The sequence below is a fragment of the Bicyclus anynana genome, chromosome 13 (assembly GCF_947172395.1).
Source record: "Bicyclus anynana chromosome 13, ilBicAnyn1.1, whole genome shotgun sequence".
NCBI lineage: Eukaryota > Metazoa > Arthropoda > Insecta > Lepidoptera > Nymphalidae > Bicyclus > Bicyclus anynana.
In genome coordinates, this window is record NC_069095.1 from 8,524,267 (window position 1) to 8,545,624 (window position 21,358).

General features: G+C 35.6%; 1 protein-coding gene across 4 annotated transcripts in view; it reads right to left on the minus strand.

The window, feature by feature from the left end:
• Positions 1–4,169: 4,169 nt before the first annotated feature.
• Positions 4,170–21,358, minus strand: part of LOC112055598 (uncharacterized) — a 154,084-nt gene continuing 136,895 nt past the window's right edge. For all 4 annotated transcript variants that reach the window (XM_052884970.1, XM_052884971.1, XM_052884969.1 and 1 more), the window contains 2 exons: positions 6,675–6,784; positions 4,170–6,112 (listed from right to left, as the gene is read on the minus strand). In XM_052884970.1, the coding sequence (XP_052740930.1) occupies positions 5,756–6,112; positions 6,675–6,784 (467 nt within the window). In that variant the 3' untranslated portion in view covers positions 4,170–5,755. The remainder of the gene's footprint in view (positions 6,113–6,674; positions 6,785–21,358) is intronic.

The following is a 21,358-nucleotide window of genomic DNA, read 5'->3' on the forward strand; positions in this document are numbered from 1 at the left end:
CAATCGGCCCACCGACGTATCGACTAAACTAAAAAGCAAAAAATAACATCGTATTACGATTCTACCTAAGAGCCGTGATAGCCCAGTGAATATGACCAATGCTTCCGATTTCGCAGAGCGTAGGATAGAATCCGGTCCGGAGCATGCACCTCCAACTTTACAGTTGTGTGAATTTTAAGAAATTAAATATCACGTGTCTCAAACGGTGAAGGAATTTTATTAATTCTCTGCGTGAGTGAGGTCTGCCGATTCGCATGGGCCAGCGTGGGGGACTATTGGCCTAACCCCTCTCATTCTGAGAGAAGACTCGAGCTCAGCAGTAAGCCAAATATGGGTTGATAATGATGGTTGATACTATTGATCAGTTTAAAGGCGGTGCTAACCCGGTGATGTATTAATTCAATCCATGTCAGGATATCATAATGATTAAGGTTTTTGAGACAGTGTTCTTTCATGTAGCTCTTGAAACGGCTTAAATTAATACGACACCGGTCAGTCATCCCAGCATAAAGAATAATAATTATTAATAATAGGTACACCAACCACGCTGCTACATTGCGGGCTGACGGGCATACCTAATTTATAGATCCAAATGATCTTGAAGATCATTGAATTCAGTATAAATTGTTTGATTCTATTATAACGCTTAGATTTCTCCTTTGGGGACCCTCACAGCTCGTTGGTTACACTCCTCGCTCGTTTAAAATATTCTTGTTTCAAATTTTCGGTATCACTTCCATTTTTATAATTATTGTGAAGTTTTGTTGATTTTAATTTTATAAAAATTGCAATGGTTTTTCAATTCAAATCAATTTCCCTTTCACCTTAAAGTTCTTGCTAAAGTGGATAATATGTTTATCGAATTGAAACTTAAATCATTTGTTACGACACAATATTACGTCGTCAAGGTCCTTGATAAACTTAATGGTATCATCACAAAGACGAAAGACGTTTTACGAGCGGCCGCCTTGGAACGCGAGCCTGTCATAGCTAGACATACTTCGTTTCATGAAGACTGAAAATACCATAACTACAGTAGATAATTATAAAGTTTGAATTGTGGTGAAAGAAGGTAGCAAGTTTCAAGGGTCCTCGATCGAAGTATAAAATATATTTTTTTTATTTACTTTCTACGGTATATTATGAGGAATCATGTCACCGGTTGCCAGACTCTTAGCATTTTAAATAAAAAATTCTTTAAAAAAGAATTCTAAAATGTTTTTCGAAGAGTTGCCGAGAAGCTAGTGACTGGCGACAAAGGAGAATGAATATTATGCAGAGGAAAATATGGAAAAAAACATACATACAGCCGAACATACAACCTGCTCCTTTTTGGAAGTCGGTTAAAAGTACTAAGTTTACTAAGTTTACTATATATTTTAAAAATAAAAAAAAGCGGCGGTTAAAAGTACGCTATACTAGACGGAACCCTTGAAACCTTTACCTTTCAAAGCCAGCACAGTCAAAACTCCATAATTTGTTACTGAACTTACCTGTGGTAGAAGCAAACAGTGATTTTAGCCTTCATAAAATGACGACATCCGTGGCGCATGGTATGCGCGGTGAATTTACAAGACGGAGGTCCTGGGTTCGATCCCCGGCTGGACCGATTTATATTTTTTTAATTGGTCCAGATCTGGCTGGTGGGAGGCTTCGGCCGTGGCTAGTTACCACCCTACCAACACAGACGTACCGCCAAGTGATTTAGCTTTCCGGTACGAAATCGTGTAGAAACCGAAAGGGGTGTTTACTTTCATCCTCCTCCTAACAAGTTAGTCCGCTAACATCTCAAATTGCATCATCACTTACCATCAGGTGAGATTGTAGTCAAGAGCCAACTTGTAAAGAAAAAAGAAGTATGTCTGGCTACCACAGGCCATCAGTCCACCTGGTTTACGATACACATATATATATATAACGTAGGTACAATTTATTTACATGCACCTATTGCACAATGTCAACTGTGGAACAGGAAAATTAACGATTGCGTAACTTTATTAGGATACTAGTCGGCTACCACGACTTCCTCGTGGAAAATACTTACTCTTCGAATTTTAAACAGACTTTCATATAATTTTTCAATCCCCTCCCCTTTTAAAGTAAGCTTAGGTCTCTTAAAAAGTCTACAGTCCGACGAGCATTTTCAAGTAAGGTAGGCAATAAACATACATAAACCAACTGAAAAACTTATTCCATAATCCGGATTACTCTTAATCTATAATTATATAATAAATATGTAGGTCAATTCTGTAAGTACATATTTCCAAAATAACTATCAGTATCGACCACTATGATTAGTGATCGATACTGATGCCAAAAATGCAATCAGTAAAATTTTTGTCTGTCTGCCTGTATGTTCGTTATAGAAACAAAAACTACTCGACGGATTCTAACGAAACTTAGTACAAATTATTCTTCATTCTACGGGGCAGGTTATGGTATACTTTTTATTACGCTACGATCAATAGGAGCAGAGCAGTGAAGGAAAATGTTGGGAAAACGGGAGAAGTTACTCCATTTTAACAGCAATACTACTGTAAGGGCGTCCGCTAGTAACATTATAATTGTCTTCAGAATATGGTTACTAGACCTGTCAGATTTTAGTGACATCTTCGATCATCTTCAATGCGATGCGTCCGATACTACGATGCTTAGATTAATAAACACGATGCGGATCAGTGGACGCCTACCATTAACTGTATAATTCAATTTTGGCATCATTACATAAAGTTCAAATTCGATTAAGACTTCTTATAGGCGAAAAGTTCGTCGACGAGTGTAAAATACAATACACCCCTGCTTCTTACGCGTGGAGTTATTGAGGTATAACTATAAAAAGTTCAGCCCTAAATAAAACTTGAAAAAAAATACTGTGTATCTCTGGAACCAATCTACTCTATGCGTGTAGGTGCTAATCTCAGAAGGCACGCACCGTGGCCTCATGCCTGTTAGTTAACTCAACCCTATTTGTTTTTCGAGTTAAATTTCACCCGTAAACGGCTTCTTCCGGTCAGATTATTGGAATTGCCCATCGGTTAACGGCGGCTACCTACGTCGATGATATAGGATGATTTTCGGCTCCTAATATAGTGACAAAAAATACGGTTCATTTTTCATTTGATTGTAAAAATACCAACATTGGAGGCAAGGCCGTAGATCCTTCTTGTTTTGTATGTAGCGGCTATGCAGGTCTGCAAGTACCTGTATTATCTTTGACTGATTTCGATCTATTGTGATCACAACTTACTAAATTTCCCCTCCTTTGCTGGTTGCCGCCAGGGACGGCATTAGTTTCTTAGCTGGGAATTACATCCTCCGTGCTTACGATGATCAGCCATAGAAAGCCATAGATGATGAAGATGCTGGTATGATAGGGGAGAAAGTTTTAACTTTTAATTTTCTTTATTTTAAATATTTATTTTCTTCTTGTCTTCTGTGTATCGTGTGTGTGTCGAATAAACTTATTCTCTTCCTTTCTTTCATAACTTAGATGTCAAGCCATATGGTAATGAAGCGACTGTTACTGCAAATTTATATTGATAGATACAAAGTACTTTAAACTACTCTACCTACTCCTTCATTAAACATGTCACCATATATTATGTATAGGTAAATTAAGTTTTAATCTGTTGTCCAAATAAATACTTGAAAATGTAAATAGGTACGCCGAGTTTTAAACCAACTAAGTTATTAAGCAAATTTCAACATCAAATTAACTGTAATTTGCTGATGAATCATTTCGAATATAAAAATACGTTACCGGTTCGAGCAGTCATCAAAGAACTTGACTCTATACGAAAAGGCGTCGATTTCAAAGTTATAGGCGTAATCCGACAATAAAATCCAAGCATTTGCCTAATCTTTACAAACATCTTTGGCATAAAATGCGATACATACTGACCCTGTCAAATACATCGACGAGTAAAGTGTGAGGAATTTTGGGGCAACGTACCATTATTGTGGATAAGTTTCTAAAGGTCACTTGTTTGAGTACCTAAAACCTTCATAATTCCATGAATTCAATGGACCAATCAGTAGCCTGTAGGTACTGTTTAAATTCAGAATATGTTAAGTCGCTGCAACAATTTCACTATAAAATTGTCATAATAAAGAATGATAGTCGATGGTATGCAAGTATTATGTTGGTTATAGGAAAAATAATAAAAGGATTATGCGAGTTAAATATGATTTAATTTCGTAATTTTTCTTAGCAATTATATGATTTCGTTTTCAGCATCTGAATAATTATAAATATAGACACGGCGTTACATAAACAGTGTCATATTATAACAAATTTATTGTGTATTTAAGCGTATATATCGTAAACTATTTTTACATTACATTGTTTGGAATGTATTCTATGTCTTTTATACGCATCGTCGACGCGAACATCGTTGACGTGCAATCGAAAGCGAACCTCACTAGTGGTTACAGCAACATCGAAATTTTACAAAATACTGGACTTTAAATAGACACTGGGCTAGATATATTATGTTTTATATTCTGTTATTTGTCTTATGTTTAAACAATTTTATCTACTCATAGTTTACAGACATAAACTTAACACACTAACACAATGCGAACACAAGGTCATACACTGCCACCACACTATGGCACAGATCTTATTTAAATATTAAATATTACATTGTCCTTTATCATTTCAACAATTTCGTCGGTGCAAAACAATACAATGTCTCTACGTTCAGTTTCATATTTGTTTACAAACAGTCTATAATGTCTAGATTTATTTACCAAATAAATAATAAAGACACCGTTTCACATCGAGAAGTTAGAATAAGGACGAGAAGAGATTCGAAACCTATCACTCTCAGGCAAACACTTAAAAATAATATGTACAGAACCGCTCAAAATCATACATTAATCCAATTTAAAGTTTAATCCGTAACAGAAAACAATAATAAGAAAAAGATTTGGTAGAGGCCGAAATGAATCTAGGTCACAAGAACATTGTCGACTGTGGCTAATCACAAGAGAGCAGTTGGTCGGATTAAATACCCATTATTAAATACAAAACACTTTAATACAACTTTACACTAACATCTACGCTTACAAATTTCGATTAACGTTTTTTTTATTTTCGATAAATAAGTAGACACGTTTATTATATTTACAAGCAGATAACAGGATCCGTACTAAATTAACAGTAAAGCATTAAATAATAATACACTGAGAATTGGCGTAAAGGCGTTGTAACTACTCTATGGCGAGCCAGCCGGAGCAATCGAGGATGAACTGAAACGTTCACATGGCACGGCGCGAGGATCGGACGAGTCGCTCGGCACACGCAATACGCGCCAAGGTCCCCCCGTCGCGCACAGGCATCAAAGTTCAGCGGTGGTCTGTCGGAAGACTCGTGACTAGCGAGACTACTATTTGCTCTTTGTACAAAACACTTTTTTCCTTTTAGAGCATTGAGTCCGAGCGCAGGCAGAAGAGCAAACGCCACAATGTTACATGACCGTACGGAATTTCACAACTCCAAACGTCGTCCCGGCACTTTTTCTCCCCATTCAAATGTTTGCTCTCTCTCTCGCTTCAGCTACCATTCATGCGGCGTTTGAAACGCCGCAGCCATCGCGGCCGAGCTAACCTAACGCTATCCAGTCCTCGTCACTGTAATAATACTGCGGTAGTTGACTAATACTCTGCCCACTCACAAGGTCCATCGACAGCTGGCAACGGAACGCGTGAAGCGTTGAAGCGTAAATGAGCTGCAAACGAGGCGCCGAGCCGCCTACGTGCCCTCGCACAGCCGCCGCCTCTGGTGTCGGCCGTGGTGGTGCCTCACGCGGCACGGAGGCTTGATGGAGTTCTGCGACGGCGGCCGGGTTCTGCGCTGCGGGCGCCGGGGCATGTTCCCGGCGAGGATATCATTGTGGTTCTCTATATTGAATTCGTGAGCTATTTTCAAGAATGAAAAGCACTTGTGCTGCCGCTGGGGGATCTGGCTCTTCCCACGTCTCATCTGGCCACCTCTCCTGTTGAATCCTATGTATCGGTCTTCGTTCCTCACCAGGTGGTAACGGTTGTAGCCGTTTACAAACTCTTCTTTGAACAAACAGTTCGGTTGTCTTTCCGCTTGAAATCGTGACTGTTGACAATAGAAATCAATTGTTAATACACATTTTTTCACATAAAGTAAATGCAAATAATTTTAGTAAAACTGTTAAATGGTTATGATGACATCTATCGAATAAACGATTTATTTATCTAATCGAATATCAATAATCAAGTAAAAAATAAATTTATTTGACCGATATACGACCGCCAAGACAAGAATTACATTATAAAATTTACATGTCTCAGAAGGTAGACACTATACTACCTTTCTTAATGAAACTTACCAACAAAGAAATTAGAAATGGAGGTAGAAAACATAACTTATTTATTTTAAATTATGTATGGTTTGTTTATAAAATGTTACATAAAATATTTTAACCATATATAATTGTTATAACTTATTGATCAAATTTATTTTCATTAATTTAAGAACAAGTTAATTATTCAAGAACAAGGTATTTGACGTACAAAGATGAAATTTGGTAGGAAAGTAGTTGATAGATGTCCGCTTAGAACGGATTTTGCAAGACGGCCGGATTAGGGAGGTCTAAGGGCGGATGGAGCTGGTATTAATATAGATAAGAGATTCTTACCAATCGCCTGCCGATCAAGCGCGAACGGTTGAAGCACAGGTACATGTCGTGTATGGGTGAGTGGATGAGCAGGTCCAGACTTAAGCCGCGCGTGCTTAGAGTGAGATTCGCTGTAACAATAACAAATTCTTGGTTCATTCTCCAAAGGAAACAAAATAATCATCATTATCAACCCATATTCGGCTCACTGCCGAGCTCGAGTCTCCTCTCAGAATGAGAGGGGTTAGGCCAATAGTCAAACACGATGGCGAAATACGGATTGGTAGACTTCACACACGCAGATATTTAAGCAAATTCTCTGGTACGCAGGTTTCCTCACGATGTTTTTCCTTCACCGTTTGAGACACGTGATATTTATTTTCATAAAATGCACACAACTGAAAAGTTGGAGGTGCATGCGTCGGACCAGATTCAAACCCACACCCTCCGGAATTGGAGGCAGAGGTCTTATCCACTGGGCTATCGCGGCTCTTCAAACATAATAATAATAAATCTTAATTATAATTAATACTAGATGACGCCCCGCGGTTTTACCCACGTAATTCCCGTTGCCGGTTGTATGATACTCACAAATATTGTGGCTTTCTAGTGGTGGAAGGTTTTTAAATTGGTTGAGTAGTTCCAGAGATTACCCCCTATGCAATACCATAAACTTTACCTCTTTATAATATTAGTAAATAAATGCGACAGTTTGGAAGTTTGTTACTCAATCATGGTTAATAGTTGAACCGGATGTGGATTAAATTTATTGCAGATATAGTTTAATTAAAGAATTGAAGCGTATTAGCAACTTCTATACCAATATTCACAATTTTTCAGTAGCATTATATTCATCTTTATATTTGACACAGACACCAACAAACTAATTAAACATGGTAATGTTAAAATTAAACAGATTAATAAAGTGCATTTGATTCCCAATTTCATAATACTTATTCCAGTAATTTAAAATATGATATGAGAAAAAAATGCCTTAGAATTTATCTCCGATCGCGTGTATTACTCGATTATTAATTCCTAAAATTAATTACAGTGGTTAAAAATCCAAGGAATTTTTAATCACTACTAACAACATAGATAGTTACACTCAGTCTGTGTAAAGCCTCGGGCACACAGATGCTTAAAACTTGCTTCCTTTCTCATACCAAAGACGAAAGTGCATTATCGATACGGTACCTACTGTGATGAGTAAGTAAAATGTAATAAATATAGAAATAATTGTCATCATCATCATCATCATTGTCACAGCAGAAAACAGAGAAAGTTTTTAAAAGTTTCAGTTTAATGGAGAGCCATTAAACCGAAACTTATAAAGGGGAACAATTCTGTCATACATGATTTTTGTGAAACTTTAACCGTTTACGCAACGCACATAGCGTAAGCTTTCAACACAAAAATCCCCCGATTTTGAAACATTCTTCATTGGTGCTCTGCTGCTCTAATCTTAGCGGGATAATATAGCCTTACTCGATAAATGGGCTATCTAACACTGAAAGAATTTTTCAAATCAGACATGACAGATAGTTCCTGAGATTAGAAAGTTAAAAAAACAAACAAACAAAGAAGTTCTCCAGCCTTGTGTGTTCAGCTTTCTTATAATATTAGTGTATTAGATATACTAAAAGGGGTCTTAGGATATTCATGCTTTACCGTTGTTTGACTATGTAAGGTTTACAATAAGATATTAACATAACGCTCGAAAAACACCAAGCACGGGAATCGAATTTTCTAACTTTGGACTCTTAAGAGTAATTTCTAGACAAAAACAGATACACAGACATTTACAGTCATACGAAGACGCAGACCCTCATGATCTGAGGCCACTGGTTAAACCTAGTAGCAATAATAAAGAAGAAGAAGAAATAATGAAAGACCGTACTCATAAACGAGTCAGTGTATACGAGGCTTAACCAATAAGTAACAGTTTGAACCCCGCTGCCTGTGGTCACATAATAAATTCAATTACTAATATGCTCATACAATATCGAGAAAGTCATAGGTGCAACAAACTAATCGTTAATGATATTTGAACACTTACAAAGTACAAAAATATACCGCCTATAAATATTAATCTAATGTTGGACAATGAATACAAGGTAGATAAAGATCGGATTACATAGTTTTTAAAAACAAAATATAACATGAAAAATAAAAATTACTCGGAAATTATCTTTAATGTTGTTTGCTGAATTAAGTAATCATAGTTCAACGTTCATCAAATCTATTGTTTGCATAAATATTATAATAATGACGCAAGTACAAATTCTTAAGATTTTAAAATTAATTTTTGGCATTTTTTAAATTTTTGTGAAACTAAACAACTATTTTCTAGATTGCGGTCCGTGAGAGTTAAAATAACAACAAAAATCAATGTTCTCCACCGTTATGCAATCTATACGACGTATGACTTCTTTGCTCATCAACAAAAATCGTATTAATATCATCACTTCATTCCTGATAAGATTTCGATACAAGAAAGGCCATAAAAGGGAGTTCCCATGTCATCAAAATCAGTGACATGTAAGCCTACCCCGCCATCGATTAGATAACATGGAAGAGGAAAGCTCGAGTATGGAATTCGATGACCAAACGCGATGGGACACTAAAAAAAGAATTAATAAAAATAAAAAGTACAGACGACCGCCTGTGACACCGACCATGTCATTTCAATTAACATTAAAAGAAATAAAACGCTCGGGGCCGGTGCTTCAAGAACATAAATTTGATATAATTTCGATAGTTCCTGTGAGTGCGTGAAAGTGATAACGCGTTTTAACGGTTTAATGGAATGACGTTTCTGATACCTTTTGCCAGATTCTTTGACCTATTTCGCTTTGAGTTTTAATCTGTTTGGTAGCGTTATTTTAGAGCCTGCCAATACGTTTAGCTCTCCAGACGAAGAGTCCTCATAAAGTTGTAGGATCGTCGGCGACTGCGACAGTCTAGCGTATCATATTTATTATTTAACACTTTTCTTTAACGATTAAAACTGTTCTCCACTGTATTATTACTACACTTTGTATTACTTTTATAAAAACCATCGTTCAAAAAAAAATATTTTCGATTTTCGTATTAATACTTTTTCCACATAATTTGTAGACAGTAACTTAGGTAGGTAATTCTAATTACATACATTTTTTAAAACTTTTTTATGTTTATTGTATGAAATATATTATACAATTAAACAATAATTAAGGAAGGTAAGCATAATATAAATATTCCATAGCTACAAGTAACTACGTCTAATCAAAAGCAAGTCACATGAAGCGAGCTAGGTCTCTTGTAAGGAGAGGAAGCACTCAAGTCAAGTGTTGGCATTTTTTCACACTCAGACTGCGTGATACTGCAAACTCTACAATAAACGTATATGATACAGAAATAGTAAACATTTTAACCCAGCGACGTAATGACCGATAGATCTACTTGTAGTGCAGGAATCGTGAACCTTTTAATATAATCTTAGCAGGTTTTGTTTTGTTTATGCATATTTCAAACGCCAAATTTTTGGTCTGAAGGGTGTTGTAGTCTATTTACAAGCTCGATAGGCCTATTACCCATGCCTAAGGCAGAAGGCCATAAGGTAATGCGTTATATGTTACATACATTGTACGGTGTCTTGCTTTTCCTGAAAAGTAGATGTTGGTCTTTTGTAGATGGTAGTCTCCACCTAACATCAGAGGTCATTTGGTTGTACCACTTTTTTAGTTTTGTGGCTGTAAATATTTAGATATTAAATAAAAAGAAAGAATATACAATATGTAGTGTGGATGTTGATAAATCAGCTTTTCCATAATTTTCCTTTGAAATTATTTCAAACTACACCGAGACACGATGTCTGCAACTACTTTAATCAACAACTGTACAATGTACATACAGATGTTTTCATATATTTTTTTGTTTAACTCATTAAAGATGTTTGTTTCATGATAACATAGGTAACACTCCGCGATAACTCCTTGGTTTATTATTTGATCTCTGAAAAAATTTTTAGTTTGTTTATACGTAATGACTGATAAATTAAAAAGACACGCCGACGTTATTCTACTTAGGTATTATTAATTTAAATCTACCGTCAATATATATTTTATTAGGCTTACACATTTTAATTAGTATGTGTACTTATTACTTATGACACAAGAGCCTGTGATTGACATACCTACCTTATTTTAGGAAAGTTTTTTTTAATTCCTTACAAGTTGACTGCAATCTCACCTGATGGTAAGTGATGATGCAATCTACTCGTAAGATGAAAGCGGTCTTAGGCGTAGGATTAAAATCCACACCCATTTAGCGATTTAGCGTTTAACTACGAGAAGAAACCGATTTCTACTCGTACCTAAACGCTAAAAAAACGCGTTGGCGGTACGTCTTTGTGGGTAGGGTGGTTACTAGCCAAGGCCGAAGCCTCCCACCAGCCAGACCTGGACCAATTAAGAAAATCTCAATCGGCCCAGCCGGGGATCGATTCCATGACCTCCGTCTTGTAAATCCACCGAGCATACCACTGCGCCACGGAGGCCGTTAAATTAACCTTATCAACTGGAATCCGTAATTTTAAAACAGACTTCAAAAGAAGGAGGAGGTTTCGCAATCCGACCGTATATATTTTTATATACCTAATGCCTCACTCGACTCGACTGCACTCGACTGTACAATTAGGCATCAAATAATAGGAATAAAAATAGGAAGTACAGTCTCAAACACTGGTCCAGCAGACCAAACACCGTCAGACAAGTGCGACAGATCTTTCGTAACATGAACAACATCAACATATGCTCACTCCCACCTCTGTACTCACGCAGGCCGTATTGTACCGCGTAGGCTAATTTTTAAAAACACGACGTAATCTCAACACGACAAAGTAAACATTTCACTTTGATCGCGCCGCCTCTATAAATTTTCATCTCTACTTTATATTGTGTATTTTGTGCTTCTACCTAGAAGCGTATTGTACCTACTTACTCGTAATACTGTAGTACATACTTCGTTGGTGCAGTGGTTTCCCTTTGCATGAGGCTTAGAAGAAAAACGGGTGTCTGGAAATCATTATTAACTCATTTTCGACTCACTGTTGATCACAAGTCTCCTCTCAGAATGAAGGGGATTAGGCCTTAGTCCCAGACTACACACGTAGAGAATAAAGAAAATTTTCAGGTATGCAGGTTTCCTCACGATATTTTTCCTTCACCATTTGAGATACGTGAAATTTAATTTCTTAAAATGCACATAATTAAAAAGTTGGAGATGCATGCTCCGGAGCGTATTCGAGCCTACACCCTCCGCAATCGGAGGCAGAGGTCTTTACCCACTGGGCTAGCTGGGCTCTTAGATAGGACCCTACGTTGTGATGTTTATCTATAGTATATAAAAAATCACAGATATTTTTGTCTTCTATTGACCATTTTTTTACACAATTATATCCTATTTAAGTAATATAAATCGACAGTTAGCATGAAATCCTTAAGTACAAGATTAAACATTTTAAAAGCTTTGACGTCAATGAGTAAATTTATATGAAGATTTTGAAGAATGAAGATTGATGTATTATTATCCACAAATTTATTTTTGTAGAAACTTGCAAATGTACGCGACTTTGCTCATGTGGGAGCCTCACGTGGGATGGTCACAGTTTTTTTAATGTATATAAATTAGGAGTATGCTAATAGTAAAGCATTTTTTTAAAAGTAACAGGATATCTGCGATCATTACTTTCGGAGCTACAGGGATCTAAAGGGTCAGATTTGCGGCACTGCCACGGATTCCTGAAAAACGCCCCATACAAAATGGCATGATTTAATGACGTCGTTGATTTGCCGATCGTTAAATTTGTATGGGCGTTCAAAAAAAATTACAAATATCTTTTTGTTTTGTGCGTTTATGTTTATGTTTATGTTCATAGTTTATGTATTGAAAAATATTACGTTTCATGTAAGGAAGCTAAAAATGTACAATTTTTTTTCTAATTGAAGGATATTTCTCTTCTTCTCATGTGGGCCTTCTTTTATTCTCTAACTATATTTCTCATGAATCACTCTTTCTATTGGTAAAAATTGCATGAAAATCCGTTGACTAGTTTTTGAGTTAATGGCGAAGAGACGGACGGGCTTTGTTTTGTAATATGTATTTAGACAATGTCAATCTTTGTCGACAACATGCGTTAGTATTTATCTAATTGTTCTACCTTTTGTATAGGGCGTAAACAGTAAGTTCTCTCTTCCTCATGTACATTCATAAGGCGCTACGGTTTCTCCTTATTTCGTAGTACCGCATTCTAGATTCGATACGCGGTTAAAACGTGATTTGTCGCGTTCCAATTCTGTTTTATCAGTCAAACACTCATCAAACGCTACTTGTAAATCACAAACATATACTCTTTGGAATTTATACAAGTATTGACAACAAAGACAAATGCATTTTAACAGTAGAGTCCCGTGGCTAAAACCTGAACTAAAATTGATAACGCCTTACACAAATGACAGAACGCCATTACCAAATGACAATTAGCGACATTAAAACATTAGCGCCGTGTCTGGGGGAGCTTTCATGAAAAAGACTTTACTAGCTAACCCCCCGCGGTCTTAGCCGTGTAGTTCCCGTTCCCGTGAGAATATTGGAATAAAATATAACCTATGACACTCGCATATAACGTGGCTTTCTAGAGGTAAAAGAATTTTCAAAATAGGCTTAGTAAACCTAGAGATTACCCCATACAACACCCACTTTACCCCTATAAAATATTAATATAGATTGTTCTAATTACCTATACACTTTTATGGCAGTTTTGTATAATTTATATAAATTTCTAAGTTTTAGAAATTAGCTAAATCTAAAGTAAAAAAGACTTTAAAAATTATAATTATGGCTCTTATACACTTAAGGATTTATTTTATACAACAAGATTTGAGAATTCACTCTACAATGTTAATGGTACGAGTATATGTCTTACGACTTTTTAAAATCTATTTTATCTAATCTCTGTAATACCCAATTACACGAAATAATGGATTAATTAATTATTATTTGCTGGTGATTATAAAAATATTTTTTAAAATTGTATTCGCTTTTCCATCATATATTACTTTAACTAGCATTTCTGCAATAGATAGGTACGATAAAAATTGCATTATACATAATAGCTATTTATTATTAGTTTAGTGGAAAAAAATAATAAAATATATTTTTTATTGTTTATAGGTTAGCCTTTGGCTACAATCTCACCTGATGGTAAGTGATGATGCAATCTAAGATGGTAGCGGGTTAATTTGTTAGAAGGAGGATGAAAATCCACACTCGTTTTCGTTTCTACACGACATCGTACTGAAACGCTAAATCACTTGCTTGGTACGTCTTTGCCGGTAGGATGGTAACTATCCACAGCCGAAGCCTCCCACCACAAAAATATATAAATAACAACATTAATGTAGATACAACTTCTTTTTTTAATTTAAAGTACTATTTAAATATTAACTTTCTTTCATTATCCCAAAGAATTTAACATTAACAATAATCTACCTTTTAAAAAAAATTAAAGATATGATGTAGATGCTAATAAAACCTAAAAAAATGTTAAATTCTTTGTTTAACATTGACAATAATTTACCTTTTAAAAAAATTTAAAGATATGATGTAGAAACTAATAAAACTTAAAAAATGTTAAATTCTTTGGGACTTAAGTTAATTTCCAATTAATGATTTCCCTGTACAGTCAAGATTTAACCGCAGCTGTTTGTAATGGCCGACGAATCGGCCAACGACCGACTATCGCCCTGATAGTGCTGTATCGATGTAATCTTATTTGTAACCTGCATTTTCTGACAACCAGGCTGTAGTACGACTGGTATTCCATGTTTACTTAAAAGCCTACGGTCTATTGGCATGATTTATATCAGGGGTCCTCAAACATAATAACCATTTGTTTAATAGCTCTTACGACTGCCACTGTCCAAATTACCACATTCGATGAGTCTAATTACAGTATTCAGTAGCCTCAATAGTTCAACGGTAAGGTCGGACTCATCACCGAGGGGTGGTGGTTCGATCCCCGCCCCGTTGGTCTATTGTCGTAGCCACTCCTAACCCAGTCTTTACCGAGTAACTAAAGGGTTATGGGAATATTGGTCATATTTAAAAAGATATGGCAAATATGCTTTAAAATAAATTACAACCTTGTACTTTTCTAAAGGTAGTGGAGATTGCATGTGCCATAATACTGTTATGTGATTTATTAATATAGTACGATTATTAATTCCAGTCAGTAAAATGACAAGTACAACTGTCAATGAGATGTCATTTTACTGACTGGAATTAATAATCGTACATACGATTAATCTTACTTAGGATTATTAGTTCCAGTCAGTAAAATGACATTTCAGTGACAGTTGCACATGTCATTTTACTGACTGGAATTAATAATCGTACTATATATGGTACACGTATTAGTAAGCGAGTTCATGAGCGGTGTGGGTTAATAAGTGACAGTTTCTGCATGTATTTGTCCACTGCTGGACATAGATCTTTCCAAGAACGCACCACCACACACGATCTTCCACTTTCCTCATCCATCCACTTTCGACCACCTTCTCAAGTTGGACCATCCACTTGGCGTCGTTCAGAACAACAACAGAACACGACTGCCTAGCCATCTGTACTGTGGCAGACTTAGCTCACCCACTGCCACTTCAGTTTGTTAATCCTTTGGGCTACGTCGATTAATTTCGTTCTCCCGGATTTAGTATTTCATTGACTCCTAACATAGCCTTCTCGATAGTTCGCTGAGCGAATTTAAAGCGGATAGGGCCTATCGAGTCCACGTCAGTCCAATTAATTATCCTTAAACTAATTAACATCAAAATTAATTATGATCTCATACAAATGAAGATGTTTAATTAAATTATTTTTTATTATCGAAATTGATTAAAACCTCGTAAAAAATGTTATCATTCGACGAGACCTTGGGTGGTATCAAACATATCGAATATTATGTAGTTTACTTTTGCGTAATTCTCGTCATCTCGTGATAACTTTTGATAATGGGGTCAAGACAATGTCGTAGACAATAGTTTCAAAGAAAAATATAAGTAATAAAAAATTATCAATTACTTATATACCATAGTTAAAACATTCCATTATAAAATAGTGAGAACTACTCGTAGCTACTAGGTTGTTGCAAGGGTTCCCAATGTCCTTCGGATCTTCGAACTTAAAGTGGAATTCATAGACGTTGTAGGGGAACCGCCAGGGGATCATTCAGCCGCTGAGTGTCGAATTTAACCTCTATTTGTTTGAGAATTTGACACTCAGCGGGTGATTGATCTTCTGGGGGTGCCCCTACAACGTCTATGAATTCCACTGTTAGAGTCCCGCCCAGCTTAGCGTCTTGTTGTCTCGTATCGGTGACTTTAATTCTTCTACAATTGTTCTATATTTTATACATACTTCTAATTAATTTTATAGCTGGCTCCCGGAATATGCTATTCTGTATGGTAGCCGAAATATTTTTAAAAAAAGAAATATCAAGCGTACAAGTAATTTTTCAACAATATGGCACGACTAAAAACGTATTTTGTAAAAAAATCAATGTAACTTAAAAATCGTAAAATTTTGTCTAATTTATATTTCGTTATTTTTGTAAACCTTGATATTGACAATCTAGTATGTCGTGCTATTTACGGGACTCCCTGTATATATGAGCACGATGATTTACTGACTTGTGGTGAGCCTTCTATTTGTTCTACAACTATTACCTACTAGTAGATATAAAACGCTTATTCCAACAAAGTCTCCGCCAGTGATAAGTCCAAAGCAGTACAAGTCCAATGAAATCTGGTCTAAAAAGTAGTTGCAATACTTTTGAGTGAAACATTATAATATCATTGTCTTAAACACAACGAATAAAAGCTTGAAAGACTTAATTCCATATCATACGCCGTTAAAGATAAACGTACAGTTAAGATAGCATGTACCGTATTCAAACACGGCAAAGTTTAGACTACTCTCAGATTAAAGGGGTTACTCTCAGATTAAAGGGGTTAGCGGCTAATCCTGAGGTTCCACTGCGGTAGGTAGGCATTTGAGAGGAATCTCGACTCAAATTCCTACGCTTCCTTAGTAGCGTTGGGTTTGTTGCCATTGTCACAAGATATTTGTTAATGACGTGCAAGTAGAAATTGGTCCAATAATTATGCAACGTAACATTAGGGTATGGCGTGGTGCTTGTGGAACATTGCCGGCATTATAAATTATTTTTTCCATGGCAGGATAATATAATCTCAATTCAATGTAATAAAGCCATCACATTGTCTATCATTATTATTGCTTACGTATGATAAAGTAAATAATAAATGAATAATTATTTTTTTATTCTTCAACAAAACCATACCCACCTTTCTTTGAGAAATATATAAGAATAAATCACGAATAAACTCATACATACGAGTCAAATAAAGAACCTCTAATGTGTAGAGTCGGTTTGAAATAAGATAGGTACGAAAATTTAAGAAAATAGCCGTAGGCATATTTTACAATCACTGACTTACTATTCAAAGGCGACATTATATTCTAGCATTTGAAAATTACAAACCACTAAACTTTATAATAACAAGGATCTTTTATGCAATTAAGTTACAGTGTTTTCTTACAGGATATCGTGTGTCAATGGAAACAAACCATCAAAAGCGCCTTTGCGACAGGAAACAAAAAGACGTAGTCGTTAACACGGATAACATCTCCTATTGAAGCATTATGTTAAACCGCAGTAAGCTTGATCTCTTGCTTTTATCATTTTGTTTGTAACCTCTCATAAACATTTCATAAGTACAACCTCTTATGTCCTTTATTTTTCTTTTACTTAATGTTGATTGTATTTATATATTTAAACTATGTTAAGTTTGAACATTGTACCTAATTAGTTGATGGTTTGTCGCGAAAAGAAAGCAGGATTTAAAAATATTCTAAATAGGCTTTTCAAATACATACAGTTCTCTTTTTTCTAAGTTTCAACCACGTGGTTCTGAACTGTTATGACCAATATTCTCATTCCCCTCCAACTAGTCGGGAAAGACTGTGCTAGGAGTGGTTACGACAATAGACCAATGGGGCGTGTATCGCACCACCACCCCTCGGTGATGATACCAACCGCTCTTACCGTTGAGCTATTGAGACTTATAACAAATAAATGAAAAATAAAAGTATTTTATAATTTACAGACTATAGTGGTGCTTTTGATAAATTATATAAACCCAAATAATAAAAAATTTTTGTTGTTTTTCGCTACGAGTAGGTACATGTTAGGAACTGACAAAATTTCTATCGCTGAAACTTTGTGCTTTCATGAAAACACGGTTTTGCAATTTTCCCCGCTCGCCACATTTGACGCGTAGGTAGAATACATTCATAGTTGGGCAGTTTTAAAGGTTTTTCCATGTTTTCCAAATTTATCTTTGAAATCGTCTACTGTTATATACCCTTTTGTATTGTTTTAATGAACCATGGAACTTTAACGGCCTCCATGGCGCAGTGGTATATGGACTTACAAGACGGAGGTCCTGGGTTCGATTCCCGGCTGGGTCGATTGAGGTTTTCTTAATTGGTCCATGTCTGGCTGGTGGGAGGCTTTGGCCGTGGCTAGTTACCACCCTACCGACACAGACGTACCGCTAAGCGATTTAGCGTTCCGGTATGACGTCGTGTAGAAACCGAAAGGATTTCATCCTCCTCCTAACAAGTTAACCCGATTCCATGTCAGATTGCATCATCACTTACCATCAGGTTAGATTGTAGTGTAACTTGTAAAGAATAAAAAAAAACCTAAAATCGAAAATCTTATGTATTTATATTATATTTATTTGTAAATTTTCTTAAACAACAAAGCTATATCCGTTTTTCTGTTCTAACACAATAAATGTTTTCTATATTTTCCAGAGTTAAGTGCAGTTAAGCTTAGCAAATTTAGCGACAATTAGCTAATGGAGATGAAAATAAAAAGATAAAGGATGTTTGTTTATTCGTCACAATACAAGCGCGAATTGTTTTTACCGCTTGACTTACTGTTTGAAACGTTTAATGACTGGATGACTTCATTTTTCTGAGATAATCGGCATTTTATGTTCGCGGATAAGAGTGCAGTGGCATAGAAGAAATATTGAAATAAAGTAATTTGTTTTACTAAAGACTTTGTATTGAAAATTAAGGTAAACATTCATCTCATTTTAATCCCATTACATATTACATTTTTTAACTAGACAATGTACCTACCAATTATCTACTTAATACTAGTGAATATAATTTGATAAAAGGACTTCTATAAAAACTAATAATTAAAAAATAAATGATTTGTATTTTTGTAAATATAACGAATAAACTCAAAATTACTGGGCCGATTAGATCTTTTTTTCACCAGTAGAAAGCTACATTATCAGGGAGTATCAGGCTATATTTTTATCCCCGTATTCCAACGGGAATGAGAACTACGCGAGTGAAACAGCGAGGTCTCGCTAGTATATTAAATTCGCTTCCCGCACTTCTTCATATAATTTTCGCTACAAAAGTAGCCTATATTTTTGCCCAAACGTATATATAAACTTATACTAAAATTTATTCAAATTCACGTTCACACATTTGTGGAATATTTATTTTTAAATGTGACAACCCTAACAGGGTCATCCTATACTCGTAGTTACGACGCCATCTTTCAAATATGTAACTTTCGATTTAAGTAAAATATTCGTTACAAATAATTAATTGCGTACACGCAACCTGTACAACGGCAACCATTTTATATGTGGTGTTACACCCATTGATTTATAAGTATTAACCATTACATGGTGTGTTGATCGCATTTCTTAATACACTTTCCCATAATATTTAAACAGTTCTAAATAAGTATCTATGTTATTGTTCTTTTTTTTTATTGTATTTATTTTGAATATGGAAGCGCTTAGCTGCAATCATGCCTGATGGTAAGCTATGATGCAGCCTATGGTGGAACGTGCTTGCCTAGAAGATGCCTATTCAATCTTGACTTGAAAATACCCATATTGAAGGTGGTGGGGAATACTGAAGCTGGGAGAGCATTCCACATCTTTGCAGTGCGTATAAGGAAAGATTATATTGTAATTTGAATTAAAATGATATTGTAATTTAAGCAATTGCTTTCGGTCGGAAAGGGTAACTATTGGATGTCATAATAATTAAAATACGGAATGTCACTGCATAGCCTTTTTCGTAAGTCAGGTTTATGAAAATTATTTTAGTATAAGAAATCGAAAAATATGATTGACAACTTGCATATTTGAATATAATTTTTTAATAAATTCTCCTTAAAAGTAATAAAAAATCTAAGGCATTTATTTCTACTTTTTCTATTGAAATCACCATAAGTTGTGTTTTTATATTGTAAATAATCACAACTTTGAATAAACATATTTATTTAATAAAATCTATACTAATATTATAAAGATGAAGAGTTTGTTTATTTGATTAAACGCACTAATCTCAGGAACTACTGGTCCGATCTGAAAAAATCTTTCAGTGTTAGATAGCCCATTTATCGAGGAAAGCTATAGGCTATAAATTATCCCCGTATTTCTACGGGAAGGGTAACCACGCGGGAGAAACTGCGCGGCATCAAATAGTATTCAATAAATAGAGCTGACATATCTCAGTAATTAAAATTAATTAAATACTCAATTATCGCTACCAAGTACTTAGTTATTTTTAACTCAACCGATGCAGTTTTAAATCCAGTATAATGCGCATTGCGCGTTGATTCGCATTAACTGGGATGACTTTGACAGTCAAAGTCGGCGTACTGTGATAAGGTTTATCAGGTACAAACTACTTTCGAGACTCCGAGAGAGCTGGTCTTACAACGATTACAAACTGTTTTTGTTTTGTATTTATACTTTTAATAATAAGTACCAATAAATACTAGATACGTAATAGCCTAGTGGATATGCCCTCCGCCTCCGATTCCGGAGGGTGTGGGTTCGAATCCGGTCCGGGGCATGCACCTCCAACTTTTCAATTGTGTGCATTTAAAAAAAAAAAAAATATCACGTCTCTCAAACGGTGAAGGAAAACATTGTGAGGAAACCTGCATACCACAGAATTTTCTTAGATCTCTGCGTGTGTGAAGTCTGCCAATCCGCATTAGGTCAGCGTGGTGGACTATTGGCCTAACCCCTCTCATTCTGAGAAGAGACTCGAGCTCAGCATTGGGCTGAATATGGGTTGATAACGATGACGACAACCAATAAATTTTTAAATTTTTTTATCTCGTTACCTTGTACTGTAACTTAACTGTATCGCTAATTTTTTTGACTATACTCCACGCTACGAAACAAGTCCCGTAGACGCGGCGCCTGGTTTATCTTTATGACTGGTATCTGCAAAAAACCTCAAACCGAAAAGGCAATATTGTCCAGTTAACCCGTTTCTAATATTTGACTGAATATCTTTACGTTAACGGGCTGACATGGAAATAAGGTTAAATTAACCAATGAACAATTAATTTATTTAACAGTTCTCCGCAAAACACAAAAACCTTCGCGTCAATACCATCCAGCACAAAATATCTATCCTTTTAGTATGCTACCTAAAAATTAATTATTAAATACGAGAAGTCAAATGTATTTTGTTTAATATTGTGGGTACTATTTTCATTGTAACGATTTATGAGTCGACGT